General features: G+C 40.6%; 1 protein-coding gene across 16 annotated transcripts in view; it reads left to right on the forward strand.

Annotated features, from left to right (window-relative positions):
- Window positions 1-20478, forward strand: part of TBC1D32 (TBC1 domain family member 32) — a 166211-nt gene that overhangs the window by 96177 nt on the left and 49556 nt on the right. For all 16 annotated transcript variants that reach the window (XM_034765784.1, XM_034765775.1, XM_034765781.1 and 13 more), the window contains 2 exons: window positions 1808-1933; window positions 19707-19790. In XM_034765784.1, the coding sequence (XP_034621675.1) occupies window positions 1808-1933; window positions 19707-19790 (210 nt within the window). The remainder of the gene's footprint in view (window positions 1-1807; window positions 1934-19706; window positions 19791-20478) is intronic.

Consider the following 20478-nt stretch of genomic DNA (forward strand, 5'->3'; position numbering starts at 1 on the left):
ACAACTCCCACCTGTTTATGCTCTCTGTATGTGTGTATATATATCTCCTCAATATGTATTCCACTCTATATGCATCCGAAGAAGTGGGCTGTAGTCCACGAAAGCTTATGCTCTAATAAATTTGTTAGTCTCTAAGGTGCCACAATTACTCCTGTTCTTTTTGCGGAGACAGACTAACATGGCTGCTGAAAGGAATAAAACAGAACATGTAGAAAAACATTATTGAAAAAAGCCATCGAGACTGCCTGAGTAACTATGTGAAGAGAGATAAGAGACAAAAAATCAGATTAAGAGAGCAGAAGGAACCAGCAGCAATGGTGAAATGGATGAAATCCTAGCTCTGTTGAGTCATTGGGAATTGTGCCATTGACTTCAATGGAGTCAGGATTTCACCCTGATCTTTTATTTTGCTCTCCTGCAACCAAAGTCTCAGATTTAAAATGTTTATTAAAGCTAATGTTAAAAGATTATATAATACACAGGTTAAGAAAATAGTGTCTGTACATCTCAGTATAACTACATACCAGCCGATCCTTAGCTGCCAACTTTAATTCCACTGGAAGACTTTGTAAAGCAAAATAACTAATTAACTTGTAAATTGATACTTCTGCACTGTTCTGAAATTATCTTAAACCCTAGCCTTTGCAACATATTACAGCAAAGGGGAAAGAAACAACTACAAGTCCTATAATCCTGCCTCACATTAAATATTCAGGCGCTCATAACCAACTATTAAAGTCAGCACATATTATTTGGAAAGACATTGACTGAGGATTTAATTATTTGGAGATAAGGGAATTTCCTTGTTAATTAATTTGGAATAATTATTAATGTTAATAGTTAAGTAGTGTAATCAGCTTTTCTGATTTATTCTGAATTGGTTAAATAAATCCCAGTGACAGGGAAACAATTTATAATGAGTAAACTGTTAAAATCCTGAGACTGGTTTAAAATAAATGGCGTGCAACGTAACAATTCTGTGAAAACCAAAAAATACATATTCTCGCTTGGTTCAAAGCAATAAGGTTACTTGCAAAAAGTGTTTTTGCTGTAGGATAATTTAAAATTGAATATTAAGGTATTATTAAGAAGTAAAAAATAAGAACATATGTAAAAGGTCATTTTCTTGCTAAAACAAACAAGATAGCTTGTTGATTCCTAAAGATAAGTCGCTTGCAATTTCCTGACTTCATTTCTGAAGAGTTACTTTTAAAACCTAGAAAGGGGATAAGAAGGCACTGATACTTTAGTAAGATGTGTCCAGGCTCAGGTGCACTCCTGAAAAAAGCCGAATACTCTTCAACAGCAGCACTTACAATTGCCAGTGTCAAGGCACTTCCCCATTCTCAGTAGGAGGTGGTATGTGAATTCTGGAGGTGAGACATGACCCAGAGTCCCCCATCAGATGTGGTGGGCATAAAGCCCTGGGATAAAGCACAAAAAATCCTGCTTCCTATCTCCACGGTCAGATTGGTTACGTCCTCCATGTGATGGTGAACAGCCAGCATGGGATACACATGATTGTTATTTATGGAGTGCTGAACAATCTTTTTTCCGTGAGCACATTTGAGGGCTGCTCAGACATTGGCTAAGATAATAGCAAAGAGATGGAGGAGTCAGCTGAGTTTCCTGTTCCTCTCTGAACAGTACTAGTGTCTGTACTCACTCCCTGTGAAGCTAAGGCTCAGTAGCCCACAGGCCTGTCTGTAGCTTGTAGCTTTTTTACTGTTTATTTTTAAAAATGTTGCTATGGTAAAGCTGATTTGTGTTATAGAAAAACACAGTGTGTGTTTCATTTTTATTTTAGATAGGGATCTCAACAAGCTGTTGGCATCCTTAAACAATCCAGAAAAACAGCCAGTGTGGATTGAAAACTGTAGAAGACAGTTTTGCAAAATCATGAAAGCCAAACCTGATGTCATCAGTGGAACCAGTGAGTATATCTACCCTCCCCCCCTCCCCGGCAATTAGACACTTGTAAACAACTATTTTTCACATTTTCACTGAGGACTGCATTGCTTTTACTGTATCTAATTACGCATTGACTCTGGTTATGGTTATTTTTTCCCCCTTACTATCAGCAAATTACTGTTTCCCAAGGTTCAGCCAGTACATTATAGAAAAGGACCAAACAGATAAGAAAAGTTTCATTTCTTTTAACAGCATTGTTTAGGAAGAACAGGGATTGGTATTTTGCTTGTGGTCTCAGGTTACCATTGTCATACATTAACATTCAGATATAAAGGTTACCACTTTGTCACACCTTAAAGTAGAACACCAGGGAAAGATGCTGCAACACTGGAAATACTGATGGACTAATGCACTCAGTACCATTTTTATGACTATCACACATGTCATTTTTGGTGTATCCCACAGATACTCAGAGGGAGTTGCTCTGTCTAACATAGAGGCTGACACAGTGGCTACGGCTCTGTTCACTATTTTCAGCTGAGTAGATTTTCCAAAGGAGACCGTGTCAGATTATGGATCAGATTTCATCTCCCAGTTATTTACTAAATTATGGAGAATATGTGGGGTAAAACAGCTGAGATCTACTCCATATCACCCAAAGACAAGTGGTTCAGTTGAAAGGTTTTTATGGGACTCTAAAAACTCTGCTGGGAATAAATGCAACCAAGAGGGCAAATGGCTGGGATACAATGTTACCCTATCTGTTATTAGCTTAGCGGGAAGTACCCCAAGAATCCACAATGACTCCCATTTGATATCCTGTGTGAGAAAAAGATCAAAAGTCCCTTGGATTTCATCATAGACTCCTGGCAGGGTGGTACTGAGGTTAAAGGGGGGCCAGTGGCTGAATATGTTCAGAGGTTTTAGTAAGGATTTAAAGTCTGTGATGGGCAGCGCTGGCCTTACCATGAGGCGAACTGAGGCCGCCGCCTCAGGTGCCAGACTGTGATGGGGCGCCACTAGGACCCAGAGTGTAGAAAATAGTGTCTGCTGCTGGTGCATATGTATTCTCTCTGCTCTAGATGCACAGAGATGATGGAGTGCTGTGCTGGAGGAAGGAGGGCACAAGAGACATAACAGGCAGGCAGGAGAAAAGGTGAGAGGGAATAACAGAAAGCAGCAGGAGCTGCAGGGAGAGAGAGGAGGAGGAGGAGCCTCTTATGTACCTCTCTAGCACCCACAGGAGCCTGGACTGATTAACACCAGCTTCTCAGGGAGCTTCTTGTTTCCTGCTGCTTCCCTGAACCCACTTGCGGAGAACAGGCAGTCAACTGAAGTAGTAGGAGCCAGTTAGGCCTTTAAGACACTGATATCTTCCCTCACTCAGGCCCTGATACCAGCCTGCTTATTTGTCCCCTTCAGTTGAGTGTTGAGAGCCACTATAGCTGGCACAGACCAGCAGTCATGAGTGAAAGAAGAAAATGCCCCTCTGTGGCATCATTCAGAACAAGAAAGAAAGCAAAGGAAGCTTTTCTATCTAAGCAGGAAGGAGCTCTCCTGAGATACATAGATGCAAATGTTCACGGTGAGCCTTCCGCCCCCAGTGAGGATATGAGTGGTGAGGAGATGCCTGATCTTCCAGTTAGTCAGAGTGCAGGTGACCTGGCAGCTACTGCAGCATCCATATCTCCATCTCAAATGGATGTAACTATGCACATTCCTGAAGAAAAGTGTAGATCAGAGAAGAGTGTGGTGGAGGCTCAAGAAACAGCTGCTGCTGAGTTTAGTTCCTTAAGTCTAGGACTGTGGACCAACTTGAGCAGTAGCCTGAGGGACTTCCTTGTACTGCATGGGCCACAGCAAGTGGAAAAACTTCATGTTCCCCAAAGACAATGAAAATAGAAGTTTCCATCCAACACATTACAGGCATGAAATCCCCAATGGTGACAAAGTGGAGAGGCCATGGCTTATGTACTCAAAAACTCAGAATGCTGCATACTGCTTTTGTTGCAAACTCTTCTAGTCTAATGTTCCAGCCACACTGGGTTCTACAGGAACAAAGGACTGGAAAAATCTGGCTAGAAATCTGGCATGCCATGAGAAGGCAGCAAATCACCAGAGAGCATTCCATAGGTGGAAAAAGTTTGAGATGAGACTACGGTTAAAGGACACCATAGATGATCAGCATCAAGAGAAGATTGCATCAGTCTCTCTTTACTGGCAAAATGTTCTGAAAAGGCTCATTGCCATTGTGAGAATGCTTGCTACACAAAACCTAGCACTGTGTGCAGGGCCGGCTTTAGGAAGTGCGGGTCCCGATTCAAATAGTTTCGATGGGGCCCCAGCAGGGTTGACTTAAAAAAACAAAAACAAAAAAAACATAAAAAAACCCACATGGGGCTTGTACTCACTGGGCCGCACTCCTAGTCTTTGGCGGTGGGTCCTTCACTCGCTACGGGTCTTCAGTGGCACTGAAGGACATGCCGCCAAAGACACAGAGCGCCGTCGGGTGAGTAAAAATTAAAAAGGCGCCTCTAGCCAGGGAAGGGATTCTCTGCCACTTACCCCCCACTCTGGGCGGCCCTGCCACTCGGCGCGGGGCCCAATTCGGGGGAATTGGTGGAACTGGCCTAAAGCTGGCCCTGACTGTGTGGAACTTCAGATCAGCTGTATGTGCCAAACAATGGAAACTTCCTTAAAATTGTGGAGCTGATGGCTGAGTTTGATGCTGTACTCCAGGAGCATCTAAGAAGAATCACCAGCCAAGAAATGTACACACACCACTACCTTGAAAAAACAATTCAAAAGGAGATCATACAGTTACTGGCAACAAAAGTCAAACAGAAGATTGTGGCAGATCTGAAGTCAGCAAGATATTACTCTGTTATTCTGGACTGCACACCTGACATCAGCCATACGGAACAAATGACTTTAATGGTGCATTTTGTAACAACAACAGAACCTAGTGAAAATGTCCCTGCAATGGTGACTGTCAGAGAACATTTTCTAGAATTAATTGACATTGATGATACTACAGGAGCTGGTATGACAAATGTGCTTCTTAAAAAGTTGGAAGGTACGGGAATTGCGATAGCTGACATGAGAGGTCAGGGCTACGATAATGTTGCCAACATGAGAGGAAAGAACAGAGGAGTGCAGACATGGATCTGAGAGTTAAACCCTCAAGCTTTTTTTGTCCCATGCAGTTCTCATTCATAGAACTTGGTGGTCAGTGATGCAGCATCAGCTTCTAGTGAGGCTGCTGATTTTTTTAATGTAATTCAAAGGATCTGTGTATTTTTCTCTGTATCAACTCATCTATGGCAAATTTTGAAGCAACATCTGGGAATATCCTCTCTGACACTGAAACGACTGAGTGCCACACGATGGGAAAGTCGAGTGGAGGCGATAAAGCCTGTCAAACACCAAATTGGGAAGATTGATGATATCATAGTTGCCATCATGGAGGATAATGCTATGACAGGAACTGTTCATGAGAGAACAGTGGCAGAGGTAAATGGAATCACCAGAAACATGCATAACTTCAAATTTCTGTGTGGCTTAGTATTGTGGCATGACATACTGTTTGAAATAAATGTTGTTAGCAAGAGCCTCTAAGGTGTTGACCTTGATATATCTGGAGCAATGGAACAACCGGACAAAGCAAAGTCATACCTAGTCTTACCGGTCAGATGAGGGATTTCAAAACGTTTTGAAGAGTGCACAGAAGTTGGCAGAGGAACTTCACATTGAAGCTATTTTCCCACCCATTCAAGAATACAAGAGTCACTGAAGAAGAAGACATTTTGATTACAAGGCATGGGATAATCCCATAAGAGAGCCCAAACAACATTCAAAGTTCAATTCTTTAATCAGGTGCTGGATTGTGCAATACAGTCAGTGGAAGAATATTCCATGCAGCTCAAGGAACACAGCAGTATATTTGGGATGTTGTATGATATTCCAAAACTCCTCACTATACCTGAAGAAGATCTACACCAGCAATGCAGGGCACTAGAGACAGTGTTGACATATGCTGACATGCGCGATATTGATGCAAGTGATTTAGGTGATGAACTGAGAGCCCTTTCAAGATACATTTCAGCAGGATCAACTCCAAAGTCTGTTCTGGAATATATGTGCACAAATAAGATGACCACCCTCTCTCCAAATGCTTTTGTTGCTCTGCGCATACTTCTAACACTTCCTGTAACAGTTGCCAGTGGAGAATGCAGCTTCTCCAAGCTGAAGTTAATAAAAACACATCTACGCTCTACAATGACACAAGAGAGGCTGGTCGGCCTTGCAGCCATCTCAATAGAGCATGAGCTGGTCCAGACTTGGACCAGCAGAAAGCAGTTCAAATCTTTGCAACCAAGAAGGCACGGAAAGCACCACTTTGATTATTCAAACAGATAAAAATGCCAATGTTTACTATGCAGACAAGAAAAGTTACATTTGCTGTTCAAGTATCAGGGGGTAGCCCTGTGAGTCTCTAGCCACAAAAACAACAAGGAGTCCAGTGGCACCTTAAAAACTAACAGATTTATTTGGGCATTAGCTTTCGTTGGTAAAAAACCTCACTTCTTCAGATGCATGGCATGAAGGTTACAGATGCAGGCATTATATAATGACACATGAAGAGAAGGGAGTACCTCACAAGTGGAGAACCAGTGTTGACATGGCCAACCCCCCAACATGAAGCAAATACTAACCAGCAACTACACACCACACCACAGAAACACCAACCCAGGAACCAATCCCTGTAGCAAACCTTGTTGCCTACTCTTTCTCCGTATCTACTCTAGCGACACCATCAGCCAGCCTGTGGTGAGAAGCTTCTAAGTTTGTAAGGGCACTGAAAGTGTTAAGATCATCTTAGAATGAGTTTTGCTTTTATTTCATTTGACCAAATCCAACTTGCTGTGCTTAGATTTTAAGTGATTATAAGTCAATTTTTGTAGTTAATAAATTTGTTCATTTATTCTACTGGAAGCAGTGCGTTTGGTTTGAAGCATGTCAGAGACGCCCCTTGGGTGTGGTACATATCAATTTCTTTGTTAAATTGACAAACTCATATAAGCTTGCAGTCTCCAGTGGGCATAACTGGACACTGCAAGACGGAGGTTCCTAGGGTTGTGTCTGGGACCGAAGATATTGGTTAGTGTCATTTGGTTGTACAATCCAAGGAGCAACTTACATGCTAGAGGCTGTGCGTGATCAGCCCAGGAGTGGGCTCCCAGAGTTGGGGATTGGAGTGACCTAGCAGATCACCAGTCCAGATAACACTAGGGGAATATCACAGGGAATTCACAGAACAGGGCAATTATCAAATGGTCTATCCCTTCATCCAGTCCCAGCATCTGGCAGTCAGAGGTTTAGGGACACCTAGAGCATGGGGTTGCATTCTTGACCATCCTGGCTAATAGCCATTTATGGACCTATCCTCCATGCACTTATCTGATTCTTTTTTGAACCCAGTTATACTTTTGGCCTTCACAACATCCAGTGGCAACGAGTTCCACAGATTGATGGTGCATTGTTTGAAGAAGTACTTCCTTTTGTTGGTTTTAAACCTGCTGCCTATTAATTTCATCAGGTGACTCCTGCTTGTGTTATGTGAAGGGGTAAATAACATTTCCTTATTCACTTTCTCCACACCATTCATGAGTTTATAGACCTCTATCACAGGGGTCGGCAATGTTTGGCACACGCCTTGCCAGGGTAAGCACCCTGGTGGGCCGGGCCACTTTATTTACCTGCTGACGCAGCAGGTTTGGCCGATCGCGGCCCCCACTGGCCGCGGTTTGCCATCCCGGGCCAATGGGGGTGGCAGGAAGCGGCACGGGCGAGGGATGTGCTGGCCGTGGCTTCCCGCCGCCCCCATTGGCCCGGCCCCCGATTGGCTGAACCTGCCACGTCAGCAGGTAAATAAACCAGCCCGGCCCGCCAGGGTGCTTATCCTGGCGAGCCGCGTGCCAAATGTTGCCAACCCCTGCTCTATCATATCCTCCTCAGTCATCTCTTTTCCAAGCTGAACAGTCCCAGTCTTTTTAATCTTTTGTCATATGGAAGCTGTTCCATATTCCTAATCATTTTTATTGCCCTTCTCTGTACCTTTTCCAATTCCAATATAACTTTTCTGAGATGGGCAACCACAAATTATATGCAGTAATCAAGGTGTGGGAGTACCTTTGGATTTATATAGTGGCATTATGATATTTACTGTCTTATTATCTATCCCTTTCTCAATGGTTCCCAACATAGCTTTTGACTGTAGCTGCACATTGTGTGGATGGTGTCAGAGAATGTCATCCACAATGACTCCAAGATCTCTTTATTGAATGATAAGACCTAATATAGACTCCATCATTTTGTATTTGTAGTTGGGATTATGTTTTCCAGAATGCACTGCTTTGCATTTATCAATATTGAATTGCATCTGCCAATTTCTTGCCCAGTCTCCCAGTTTTGTGAGATCCTCTTCACAGTTTTCTTTGGACTTAACTGTCTTGAGTAGTTTTGTGTCATCTGTAGACTTTGGCATCTCACTGTTGACCCTTTTTTTCCAGAACATTTATGAATATGTTGCACAGCACTGGTCCCAGTACAGATTCCTTAGGGATCTGATTATTTCTCTCTCTCCATTGTGAAAACCGACCATTTATTCCTACCCTTTCTTTCCTGTCTTTTAACCTGTTACTGATCCATGAGAGGACCTTTCCTCTTATCTTCTGACTGCTTACTTTGGTAAAGAGCCTTTGGTGAGGGACTTTGTCAAAGGCTTTCTGAAAATCCACTACCCTATATCCACTGGATCACCTTTGTCTATGCGTTTGTTGACCCCTTCCAAGAATTCTAATAGAGTTGTGAGGCATGCTTTCCCTTTACAAAAGCCATGTTGACTTTTCCCAAGCAAGTTGTGGTCATCTGTGTGTCTGATAATTTTGTTCTTTATTGTAGTTTCAATCAGTTTGCCTGATACTGAGGTTAGGTTTACCAGCCTATAATTACCAAGATTGCCCCTGGAGACATTTTTCAAAATTGGTGGTGTTAGCTATCCTCCAGTCATCTAGTGCAGAGGCAGATTTAAGTGATAGATTACATATCCGGGGCAGCTCCAGGCACCAGCGCAGCAAGTGCGTGCCTCGGGCAGGAAGCCGCGGGTGGTGGTCTGCCGGTCCCTGTGAGGGCGGCAGTCAGGCTGCTTTCGGCGGCATGCCTGCGGGAGGTCCACCAGTCCCACAAATTTGGCGGCAATTCGGCAGCGGGTATGCCGAAGCCGCAGGACCGGCGGGCCTCCCGCAGGCATGCCGCCAAATCGCCCACAGGCGCGCTGCCGAAAGCCGCTTCACTTCCATGCTTGGGGCGACAAAACTCATAGAGCCGCCCCTGTACATATCACACTTAGTAGGTCAGCAACTCCTATCAGCAACAACAACTTCTAATGGGCCTGATAAATTCACTGTACCTGGCATACTTTCATGGTATTTGCCCATAAATGATGGTGTTAGATTCCTTAGGTGTTGAACCCAGGCTCACAAGATTGCTAAGTGAGAGCCTTACCCTCTGTGCCATAACAATGCAAGGTCAGATGAGGGAACTGCAGCTGAGATCCCAGTATCAGAGGCTACACCTGCTGAATCAATGGGATCAAATGACTAGAAACAGACTGCTGATTGGACCCCTCTGGGCATACATATTCTTATTCCTATCCCACCCTTTATCTGAACAACTAGTTGCTAGATCAGTTACCACTGAGCTCTCTGAAACCAAGTTCTTGTTTCTTTGCTTGGCTTCTATTCCTTGTTTCTTTCACCACCCCTCATTCCTTTTACCATGCCCTGCGCCTTGTTCCTGATTCCTTTTCTTGACCCCTGCAGCTGTCTCCATTCTTGACCTTTGGTGTGACTTTTGAGTCTGACTACGGCTTAATCCTTAGCATGACTCTGGCTCTGACACTTGTTGCGGCCTCTGACTCTGGTTTTCAATTTGGTGTGACTTCCAACCATGACCCTGATTCTACCCTTGGCTCCGACCACTTGATCAGACCACCCTGTTACAGGCTTTGACAGATGTCATGTGAGGTCTCTAATAAAAGCTTTTATCATAATCATAACAAGCTGCATATACAAATAATATAGAAGGAGTTTTGTGTATATCTACTAAAAATATGATTTAAAGTCTGTCACCAACCAAAGAGAAAAATGGGTTTCTTCCAGGCAGGAGGTAAGATGTGTATCTCTGTCAAAATGTAAATTAAGCACTGTAAGCTAGCACAATGAAGCCCCATTATGTGGGAAGTCAACAGGAGTGTCGGAAGTCAATAGGGAGACAGGACACATGAAATTGAACCATAGGGGGTTGCCCTGTCTCTTGAGGCAGACAGTGAACTTTGGAAAATTTAAGAGGAAGACAGAAAAGCACCGTGTTCTGCACCAAGCAAGTAAATGGATAACATGTTTACATTTATGAAAACGGCGTCCCAACCAGCCTGCTTGGAAATGCTGCAAAGGACATTTGTGGTGAGATAAGCTACTTTAGACAGATGGTTAGCTTGTTAAAGTTAAGTTTAGTATCTAAGTATCTTATGATTTTGTTTTATATGCAACCCTTCTGTTTCCATTATTCTTACTCACTATCTCTTAAATCTTAATCTTTGATAATAAACTTATGATTGTTTTCACTATAAATATAACTCAATGTTCTGGTATTATACAAAGAGCTGATCCTAGGTTGAATCATTCAAGCTGGTGGGTATACTATTCCTTTGGGAACAGCAAACCTGGTTTTACTGGGTGTGATCAGTGGATAATGTGCTGAACACTACACGGGGAATGCTTCACAAGGACTAGGGGTCTGGAGTGCACCGTTTGTTAACTTGCAAGGCAAAGTAAGGGCTGGCATAGCTCAGAGGATGTTGTTTGGGTAGCTAACAGACTGGAGGGGCCAGGGAGCTGGCACCCAGTTAAGCACCAGCAAATCTCTCTGTCTGGAGGCAGGGAGGTAACAAGGTGATTCTCAGTTCTGGGCACTCTGAGAACCATCAGTGACCGACTGAATCCCTGAAGCATAAGATTTTAGGAACATCTGACATGAATTAGAAGGGACCCCCAGGACTGCTGAGCCCTTCCCTCACCATCACAAGCAACCTGGTCATATGATTGCACTCATAAATTTGTTCAGTTCTCTCTTTAAAAAATTAAGTTGTTTGCCCCCATGACCAGGGCCAGCTCTGGCGTTTTTGCTGCCCCAAGCAGCAAAAAAAAAAAAAAAAAAGCCGCGATCAGCATCACTTTGGCGGCAGCTCTACCACCGCTACTTCTTTGGCGACACTTCGGCAGCAGGTCCTACCCTCCGAGAGGGACTGGGGGACCCGCCGCCGAATTGCTGCCGAATAGCCGGACGTGCTGCCCCTTTCCATTGGCTGCCCCAGGCACCTGCTTGCTGCTCTGGTGCCGGCCCTGCCCATGACTCCTTGTTCTTGTGCCAGAATTATCCTTTAGATTAAATACCTCTCTCTTCGCCCTCCCTGATGTTTATTAGCCTGATGTATTTATAGAGAGCAAGCATATTCCCTCTCTGCCTTCATTTTGCTAAGCTGAACAGCCTCTTTTTAGTGTCATAAAATAAGTCCTCCTGATCATCCTCTTCTCTGCAGTTATCCAATTTGAATTAATCTTTCTTGAACATGGATGTCCAGAATTGTACACAGTATTCCAAATGAGGTCTTACCAGTGCCTTGTACAATGGCATTAATACTTCTTTGTCTCTACAGGAAATGCCTCGCCATTACAGTGGCTCATAGTCATGTTGTGATCAACCAACACAACCAGGTCTCTTTCCTCACCAACTTCCAGCTGATGAGCCCCTGGCTTATAGCAGAAATTCATATTATTTGATCCTAAGTGGATGACCTTGCATTACTATTAAATTTCATCCCATTTTCATTACTTCAGTCTTCAAGGTCATCCAGTTCTTCCTGTGCTTTGGTACCTGTGTTTTCAGTGCCCTGTTGCATCTATAACTGTCGTAATCCTCCTCTTCCAGTTTTGTTAACTCCGTGCATTAGCTGTGATCATTTTCAATGTTTGGGGCCAGGCTCTTTTCTCTGACTCTTTATGATGTTTTGATACCAGTGTTTCAAGGTGTTCCCATATCTGTCTTGCACTTCTGATACGACTGTTTTCCAGTGCCTGTGTGGAGAACATGAGTTTATAATTTGTAATAATTTTATGAATATGTGACCTAGTTATGAAGGTAGTTATGCATAGCAATATTAGGTTATTGAAAATGTGTGAATGAACTGGTTCAATTTAATAAGGGATTGTTAGGAAAGAAGCAGGAAATGAAGCGAAACAATGGTCAGTGATAATCCATTTCTAGATAAAGAACTTCAAGGAAGCGGAGGAAACAATATCCCAGTCTAGAAATAGAAGTGGCTAACATAATTGGAACTTACAAAACTTGCAAGGAAAAAATAAGGCTTAGGTAAGACCCAGTTTCTTTGAGTGATGAAACAAGTTGTTTGTGTGTTTAAATCTATTTTGAGGCACTTTAATCAGCTGCTGGTCCCATCTCCAAAAGGGAAAGCTTGTGCGGGACCAAGTTCAAATGTACCTGCCACAGGAGCTGCATTTGGGAAACAGCTCCAGTCTAAGAGTGGCTTCCACCCTTGAAAGAGGTGAAGGAAGCCAAGCCTGTCACCTGGCAAGTGCATTTGAGAAGGATTGCAAAGAATCTAAAGTGCAGCTCACCCTGTAACTGTGATAGCCTGCTTTAGTGCCTGTGTTTGGCAGTAAACTATGCCAGTGACTGACCACTAAATCAGTTACATTATCATCTGGGAACTGATTACAAAGTCAAAGGATGCCAGGTTCGCTTCCAGATGTGATCCTGAGCTTTATGGAAGAATGAGAAATGCCTACAATCCCTTTTTAAGACACCCCAAGCAGTTTCCACTATGTCCAGCATGAAGCTGCCCCAGAGTATTTTGAAGGGTAAATCATTGAAACAGAAGTACGAGTCAGCCAAGACACCGATCACCAGTAATTCAGTGTTACCAGCAAACTCCTGTTTCCTTCTGGGAAGAGTAAGGGAGCAGCTTTGTCATGGAAATGTTCCACACTTCCTTGTTCAAAGTCAAGGTCTTTGTCAAATATAAGCTGCTCAACACACTGAGCCCTAATATTTGGAAGTTGATGGTAATGGGTGTTCCTATTGTTCATTCGTATTCTTGGGATGGAGACAGTGATTCCATATGCAATATGTGCTCATCAATTTAGCTAAGTCACACTAGGCCACAAATTCTTCAAGTTTCAGCATTGAGGTGTTCCTCTGGACGTACATTAGCATTTGCAAGTGAAAAAAATGTGTCCGCCCTGAGCAGGTCATTGGTTGTCTCTCCTACCTTCAACACTATAGGTTGGTGTTTGGAAACAATGATGGCTGGAGAGAAGGCAGACTGTTCTCGTGGTACTGCACCCAAAACCATGACCTTCAGTGTTGGGATTTTTTTGGTGTCATTTTTACCAAGCCATGGTTGCAGTCCTCAAAGCTGTAGATTTCCAGAGCTTCTTAGACAATGGCCAGGTGAATCTATTGAAGAAAGCCTCTAACTTGATGAAATCTCTCTCCACCATGGAAATATTAGGAACTCAGAAGGCTGGTGAATGATTATGTAGATGGGAATGTAAACTTCTGTGTCAGTAATGCACAAAAAGGAATGGAATCCACCTCATTCCATCTTAAATAAGTTGCCTCTTCAGTGCTGATGAGAGTAAAGAGTATAAATATTTTTGCCACTAGAGTAGGAACAGGTACAACTCACATAGGAACATAACGGTTGAGTAAAAAGGTGGCATTTTCAGAAAGTCACATTTCAAAGTATGTCATACTTTAGAAAGGTGGTCAATATAATTAACAAACATAAGAAAGCTTAAAGGAAAGCCAATATGTGTTCCCTTTATAGAGAGACAGTGCAACCCAGGGGACCAGAATTTCACCTTTACTTATAAGGTAAAGTAATCTAGGGGCTTTAGTGCCAAAGTAACAGAAAACTTAGTAAGTAATCTGTAAAGGAAGAGATTCAGTGTAAAGATAATGAAATAAGGAACTTTCCACTACTAGTTTGTTTTAATGTGGCTCAAGTCAGCAGTGATCAAAAGTTGCTAAATTCTCAGGGCTTTTCCTTCTCATAAACTCTGTGTTATGAGTTTATAGTTTTTGATTACTGTAGTTCACTGAATGTCAGGGTTTTTCTTCCCCAAGCACTCTGTAGAAAGGATAAACAAATGGAGGTCCACAACTCAAACCAGTAAGTGCATTTTATATGAACTTCTGTCAGTATAATAAAGATAAATTGAAATGTAATACATTTTAAAATAGATTTTTTCTAGCATCAAAATATGCTGACTTTTTCACACCTACTTTCTTGCATCTCTCACACTGACCTCCCAACCTTCTAAGCAGTTTTTCTTAAAAGTTGTGCATCATGCAGAATATAAAATAATTGGAATGTGTGCATAATCAATTTATTTGAATGCAGCATTTTTACTAGTTTGCTCTCTTTGCTTGGGCTATATGAAATTAGTGTTGAAAATTGTCAGTGTATCCTACTGAGTATAAAAAGAAACAAGCAATTGCGAAGAAAAACAATTTTAATCTCTAAAAAAGAACACTTGATGTTTTAAACAGTGAGCTTCCAAAGGAAAGGATAGAGATTTATTCTTTTGTGCTTTGTAGTGGGCCATATCCAATGTCAAAAGCTGATGTGCATTATTTTCCATAACATCACTGAAAAGATATCAAAAGTGACAACTGAGAATTTCAAGCAAATATTGCATTTTGTTAACATGAATCCAAAAGCTATATACTGTATAAATATCTTTGCATTGAACAGCATGGGGAATAGCTAAGCAAGAAAGTACCCATAAAAGCATATATCACATGGATTCTGGAAATGCATAAAGAAATGTTATGGTACATGAAGAGAACATTACAGCAATGGAAACTGAATGACTTGAAAAGCAATTTAATTATTTCCAAAAATACTACCACAAGATAATACTTTAACCGAGGAAGATACTGCTAACCCCAGGGTGCTAAAAGCTCTTGTTCAAATACAGTAGATCTGAATGGGGCTATTTCAGAACCAGCAAAATTCCAGCTAACTGTGTTGGTTTGGGAACACTTGGTTTTTAGTAAAATATATTTTATGGGAGACTTGGTATGCTGTTTGCTCACGTGTGTTTTAAGAGTGAATAAATTTATTAGGATTATTTTTTTTTCCTTTTTTTTATTTAAGAAGGTGAACAAAAGCAACAAACGTTAAGTTTTGAAGGGAATTTAGAGAAGGGAGTGTATGAAACTTTCTGTCCAGGTATACTTCTACGCACAGTACCATGAGAGACAGCAATGGAACAGTGGTTGTGTCTTGCAGTAGACTGTATTACTTGCAGTAATGTAGCAATACTGAGTTTGTATGCCATAAGTATGCCACAGTTTTATTTATTTTTTTGATCTGGTTGAAAAAAATGACCAATCACTGAATTGATTTTCATTTTAATGAAGATTTACTTTGCTCTGCAATATTTATTACTTCCGAAACCAGAGAGCTCTGGATTCCAGAAGGTGCCCAACTGAAAGTAGCTTCAGCATAAGTAGCTAAAGTATACTTGTAGGTGTCAAAGCACACAAACTACAGCAACTTAGAACAGCCTATCATTTTACATAAATATTATCTTAAAAGCAATGTCTTGTCCCGTGAAAGCCCTCAATTTACTTCATAACCAAGTTTATTTCAATACACTCCACTTACGTATTTTTTTCTCTCACAAATTTGATTGAGTTTTCACAGACCCCTGCTGGGCACTTAGATGAATACTTACAGATGGCTGAAATCAGTTTTGTTCTAGAATTTGAAAAAAAAAAATAACCTGCTTAGCAGTTGAACTGTACTTCTCCCATTAACTCAGTCACTGAACTGAAGTATTTGGCTGTTGGGTCAAGCATGTGGATGCCTTCCAGTAAAAAAGATCAAATTAAAATATTCTCTATTGACTTTAAATTTTGTGAATTATGCAATATTTTAATCTTGCGACATTGCTCCTATTTATTATTCGAGCATAACATATTTCATTGATCTGAATGTGAACAGTCCTATATTAAATGTACTGTTACAAGTGAACTGCAAGTTTTCCCAAGAGAAACTCTTTAGTTTCTATATCTTAGTCTAAGCAGTAATTTTTTTTCTTATTTTAATTATGTTATGCTAATTGTGGCCCCAATCATACAAAGGCTTAAGTACAATGGTAGGGTCACTCTCAGAATGTAAAGTTAAACACACGCATATATTTTTTTCAATAGTGAGGTCCATGCTGCTACATTAATTATTAACATATTAATCTATATTGGAGGATTTACTTGATTCCAAGAAGAGGAAGAAGAAGAAAGCTTTTACAAATGTCTAATTTCAAAGGCAAATGCTGCATCACGGAGTGGCTGAACTATGGCAGCAGCAGCAGAAGGGGCTTTTATGTGATAGTTCTGAAAATAGTATTTCTTTTGAAAAAAAATACTAAACAAGCAACAGTTTGGCAGAGTTCGCCATCCTCAGGGATCCAAACTCCTATGCTCTTGACTAGAAAATACTGCAGTCTCTAAATTGATTTTTTTTCAGGTACCCACAAAATGAACATAAGGCTGTGCTTTAATGAGTCTCATAGAATAAATAAGCTTGTGCTGTCTACATTAATTTTTATAGAGGCATGATTTTAGGGAAAAAAGAATGATATTAAATATATTCAACCGTCCTATTCAAACAGAAGAGGGAAATAACCCATTTTCTGTGCAGTCTCTATTGCTTTGTTGTAGTAAGAGACTGATCTTTCTCAATAAAAATGTAATGCTTCTCAATGTGAACTTGGTGTTGCAACAATCATCATTTTCTATACCAACTGCCACTGCATATACTCTCCTTGTTATTACTGCAGTGAAATCAATAGTGGTATAATTAAAGTTCTTGAAGACTTTTTTTGAGCTGATTCCTATGCATTAAAATTCCATATGGGTCTGTTTCCACAATGGGGAAAACTCTGGCACACAGAGTAGAGTCTGTAATCTCCCAGCAACTTCCTACAATATTTATAATTATGAGATATAACTATCTATCTCATAGAACTGGAAGGGACCTTGAAAGGTCGTTGAGTCCAGCCCCCTGCCTTCACTAGCAGGACTAAGTACTGATTTTTGCCCCAGATCCCTAAGTGGATTGACAAGACATAGATTTCTGTATGCAAAAATAGACAGTCTTTCTTAGTGGCATTTTTCTTCCTCAATTAAGGCATTTTTAAAAGACTGGATCTGTAAAAATGTGATTCCTATGAACCTTTTGGACAATTAAACCAGCAATGGGTATAATTTAATGAGAAAAGATTAGGTTAAACAGTGGCTGGAGAAACTAAAAATGATTGTCTTTATGGTTTTTTAATTGTTAGTTTTAGGAGTGGTGAGGGGATATTGTAAATTGAGGATGAGATCAAAGCCTTTTTAAATCTGAATTGTCCTGGTGATGATACCTGGCTTTGGGTCATGCTCTCCTTGTTACATTTTCACTGGTGCTACCTTGAGTTTTTAATGTAGGTCATTATTGTTCCCTACATGAGATATTCCCATAGAGGAGATGGGAAAGCTTCATTTGCATTCTTCTGTTTAAAGTAGTGATGTACTTTGCCCAGCTACAGAAGTATAAAGGGACGCAGCCTCCCCAAACCTACAGGTAATTTTAAGCTTGAGAAGAGCCTGTGCAATTGCAGTGGCTCTCAATCTCTTAGTAGTTTTTCAGGATGCATTTCAGGACATGATCAAGAAAAGCAGGGTAAGCTAATGCTGACAGGGTGAGCACTAAGTTGTAGGCTATTATCGTACAAGGGAGGGAGGTACAATTCCCTGGGTAGTGTCAGATTCTGGGGTGAAATACAGACCAGTGAGGAATTGTCACCTCTTACCCTGTAATCCTGAGTGCCTCACAATGTCTTGCTACTGTAGCCCTCTGCCTGGGATACTGGACTTCCAGTTACCCCCCCACCCCCCGCCTTGGTTAACAACTGGTAAGGTGACTCCACACTTTCCTCAGCCCCGAATTTTTCCCCAAAACATGTGTTCTGAAATGTCCAACCTTGTCATGGAACAACCAGAGGAATGATAAGGTTTGTTGTCCTTTGAAGAGTCAATATACAACAATTTTTACGTTAACTGGAGTTACCAAACAGTTCAGTTCAAACACAGCACTGGGTTGGTTTAGATTAAAAATAAAGCAAGTTTATCTAATTCCAAAGAGATGAATATTAAGTGAGTACAAGTATAAGGATTAAAGTAAGAAATGGTTACAGGAGAAATAAAAATAAAATGCTTTCTAGCAACTAAAACTTAACAAGCTAGACTTGAGTCAAGGTAAAATCCTCACCATGTGCTTTCACCAAGATGGCTGACCGAACCCCTGGGCCAGGATCTATCTCCTCATGTGTCAAAGGGCTATGTCTTCTTAGGTGAAAGGTAAATAACTTGGGGTTTCTTGGCCCCTCTCTTTTATAGTCCAATAAATCTTTTAAATGGATTCTTCTGACGAATATGTCAGATAAGTCTATTCCCAGCAACTTGAAGGAAGTTTTCTGTTGCTTCTTCCCCTCCTGGAGTTGTCTGCTAAAATGCAAATTATTTTAGTTCCTGCTCCCTCCGGTGCAACTTAATGAGCATTAAAAAATGTCCTCCTCTGTCGTGATAATGTAGGGTTTGCCTCCACTACTTGTTAGCTTGATGGGTCTATTCACACGATATGTAAATACAGTCTCATTGTCTTACAAAGTACTATGGAAGTAACTCCTAGGTGAGGAAACTACATTCCTTTGTCTGAGATAAACTTGTTTAATACCTTTACCTAGTCTAGGGAACCTGGTCTTGAACATATGACAATGACATCCTATAAGGGGAATTCATACATTTACATATAATATTGGTATATACATTTTACCATGATGTTATTAACCTGCCAGTTATTAGTTTTCAAATGATATATCACAAGACATATTTTGTAGAGGGGTGCTTAGGGCCACGAGTAGTGACCAACTTCCAGCATCCTGCTTGACCCCACAATACAGACATTCAGAGTGGAGCACAATCCCCATGGGAGCTTCCATGGAAGGAGCAGATCTTTGAGTAAGATTGTAGTAATAATAAAGCATAGAAACATCCCTTAAGATTTGTTCTTTCCCTCTAATATCTAATAATATATACTGTATTTTTCATATTTTGGAAAGTTGGCCATTACTCTTGTATAAATATGCAAACAATTGATTTTGCACTGCTTATCAGAAGGAAGGACAGAACCCTTAAAGTGCATTGCCTCTTGTCTTTTGTCTTCAAGTAACATTTTTATCCACAGTCTACATCCACATACAAATGTGGTAAGTTATTGTAGCCTAATTAGAGTTAATTTTCTTTGTATATTGAAACCATGTAACAAATTCTGAAGTAATCCTCGGAGGATCTAAAGATAATAAATAATTCCCTTTCAGTTAACACTGAATAGATTTTCAGTGAAGCTATTAAAATTTTAATTTGAATCAGGAATGTTATGAATCCAAGAGCACAATATTTTGAATTGTTTCCCCATACAAATGTGCATAAACATTCAGGAGTTCAAATTGCTTTAGTTGTCCACATTTTGTAATTTTGTTGGGTAATGTAGTTCCACATTCCATTCATTGCTGCTTTTAATGGGTTTTTGCTTATTACAGTTTTGGCAGAATTAATTGAAAAGTTTGTGTTGCATCTTTCTGGAAACCCATCAGAATGTTACTTCAGCACTGAAGAATATGAAGGTAAGTTTGCAGGCACTTCATATTTGAATTTAAAAGAAAAATAATATATCCATAGCTTTTTGACTATTAAAAAAGTAGCTAGACATCTTTAATATTCTTTGTTTAACAGTTCATGTAATCATTATTCAAATCATGGGGAACATTTAGTGTCCTTCTGGAACAGGAGCTGTTTGTGGAAGCATAGTATGACTAATGTTAATGAAATTTTGAACCTTCTTGTAATATATGTACAGTACATAAAGAGAGATACAGAATAAATGATGGTGTGGTATAAAGGTTTTATGGATGCTTGTTTAGGAATTAATTACATAGGTGACTGAGTAATGCTGCCATTCCAAACAAATGCCAGTAAAACCCATCATGTATTGTTTATAAGTCACACATTTAACCAACAGCTATTTTAGAAATGTCTTAAATAGTTTAATTGCAACTGAGGGCTGGGTTTTTTTTAATGGCAGCCCTCCCTTCTAGTTACTGTGAGTCCATCTACATGTGTCAGGGAACTAAAAATACAAATAACATACTTTTTAAAACTCTAAGAATGACCCAAACTAACTTTCCCGTACATGAAATGCCAAGACTTTATAATTAAATTTTCTCCATACTAGAAGGAAATATTGTGTGTCCTATTGGAAAGCTGGTAATCTTCCCATTTTGAATGGTCTTAAGCTCCTTTTTCTATCCCTAC

Source organism: Trachemys scripta, chromosome 3 (genome assembly GCF_013100865.1).
Source record: "Trachemys scripta elegans isolate TJP31775 chromosome 3, CAS_Tse_1.0, whole genome shotgun sequence".
NCBI lineage: Eukaryota > Metazoa > Chordata > Testudines > Emydidae > Trachemys > Trachemys scripta.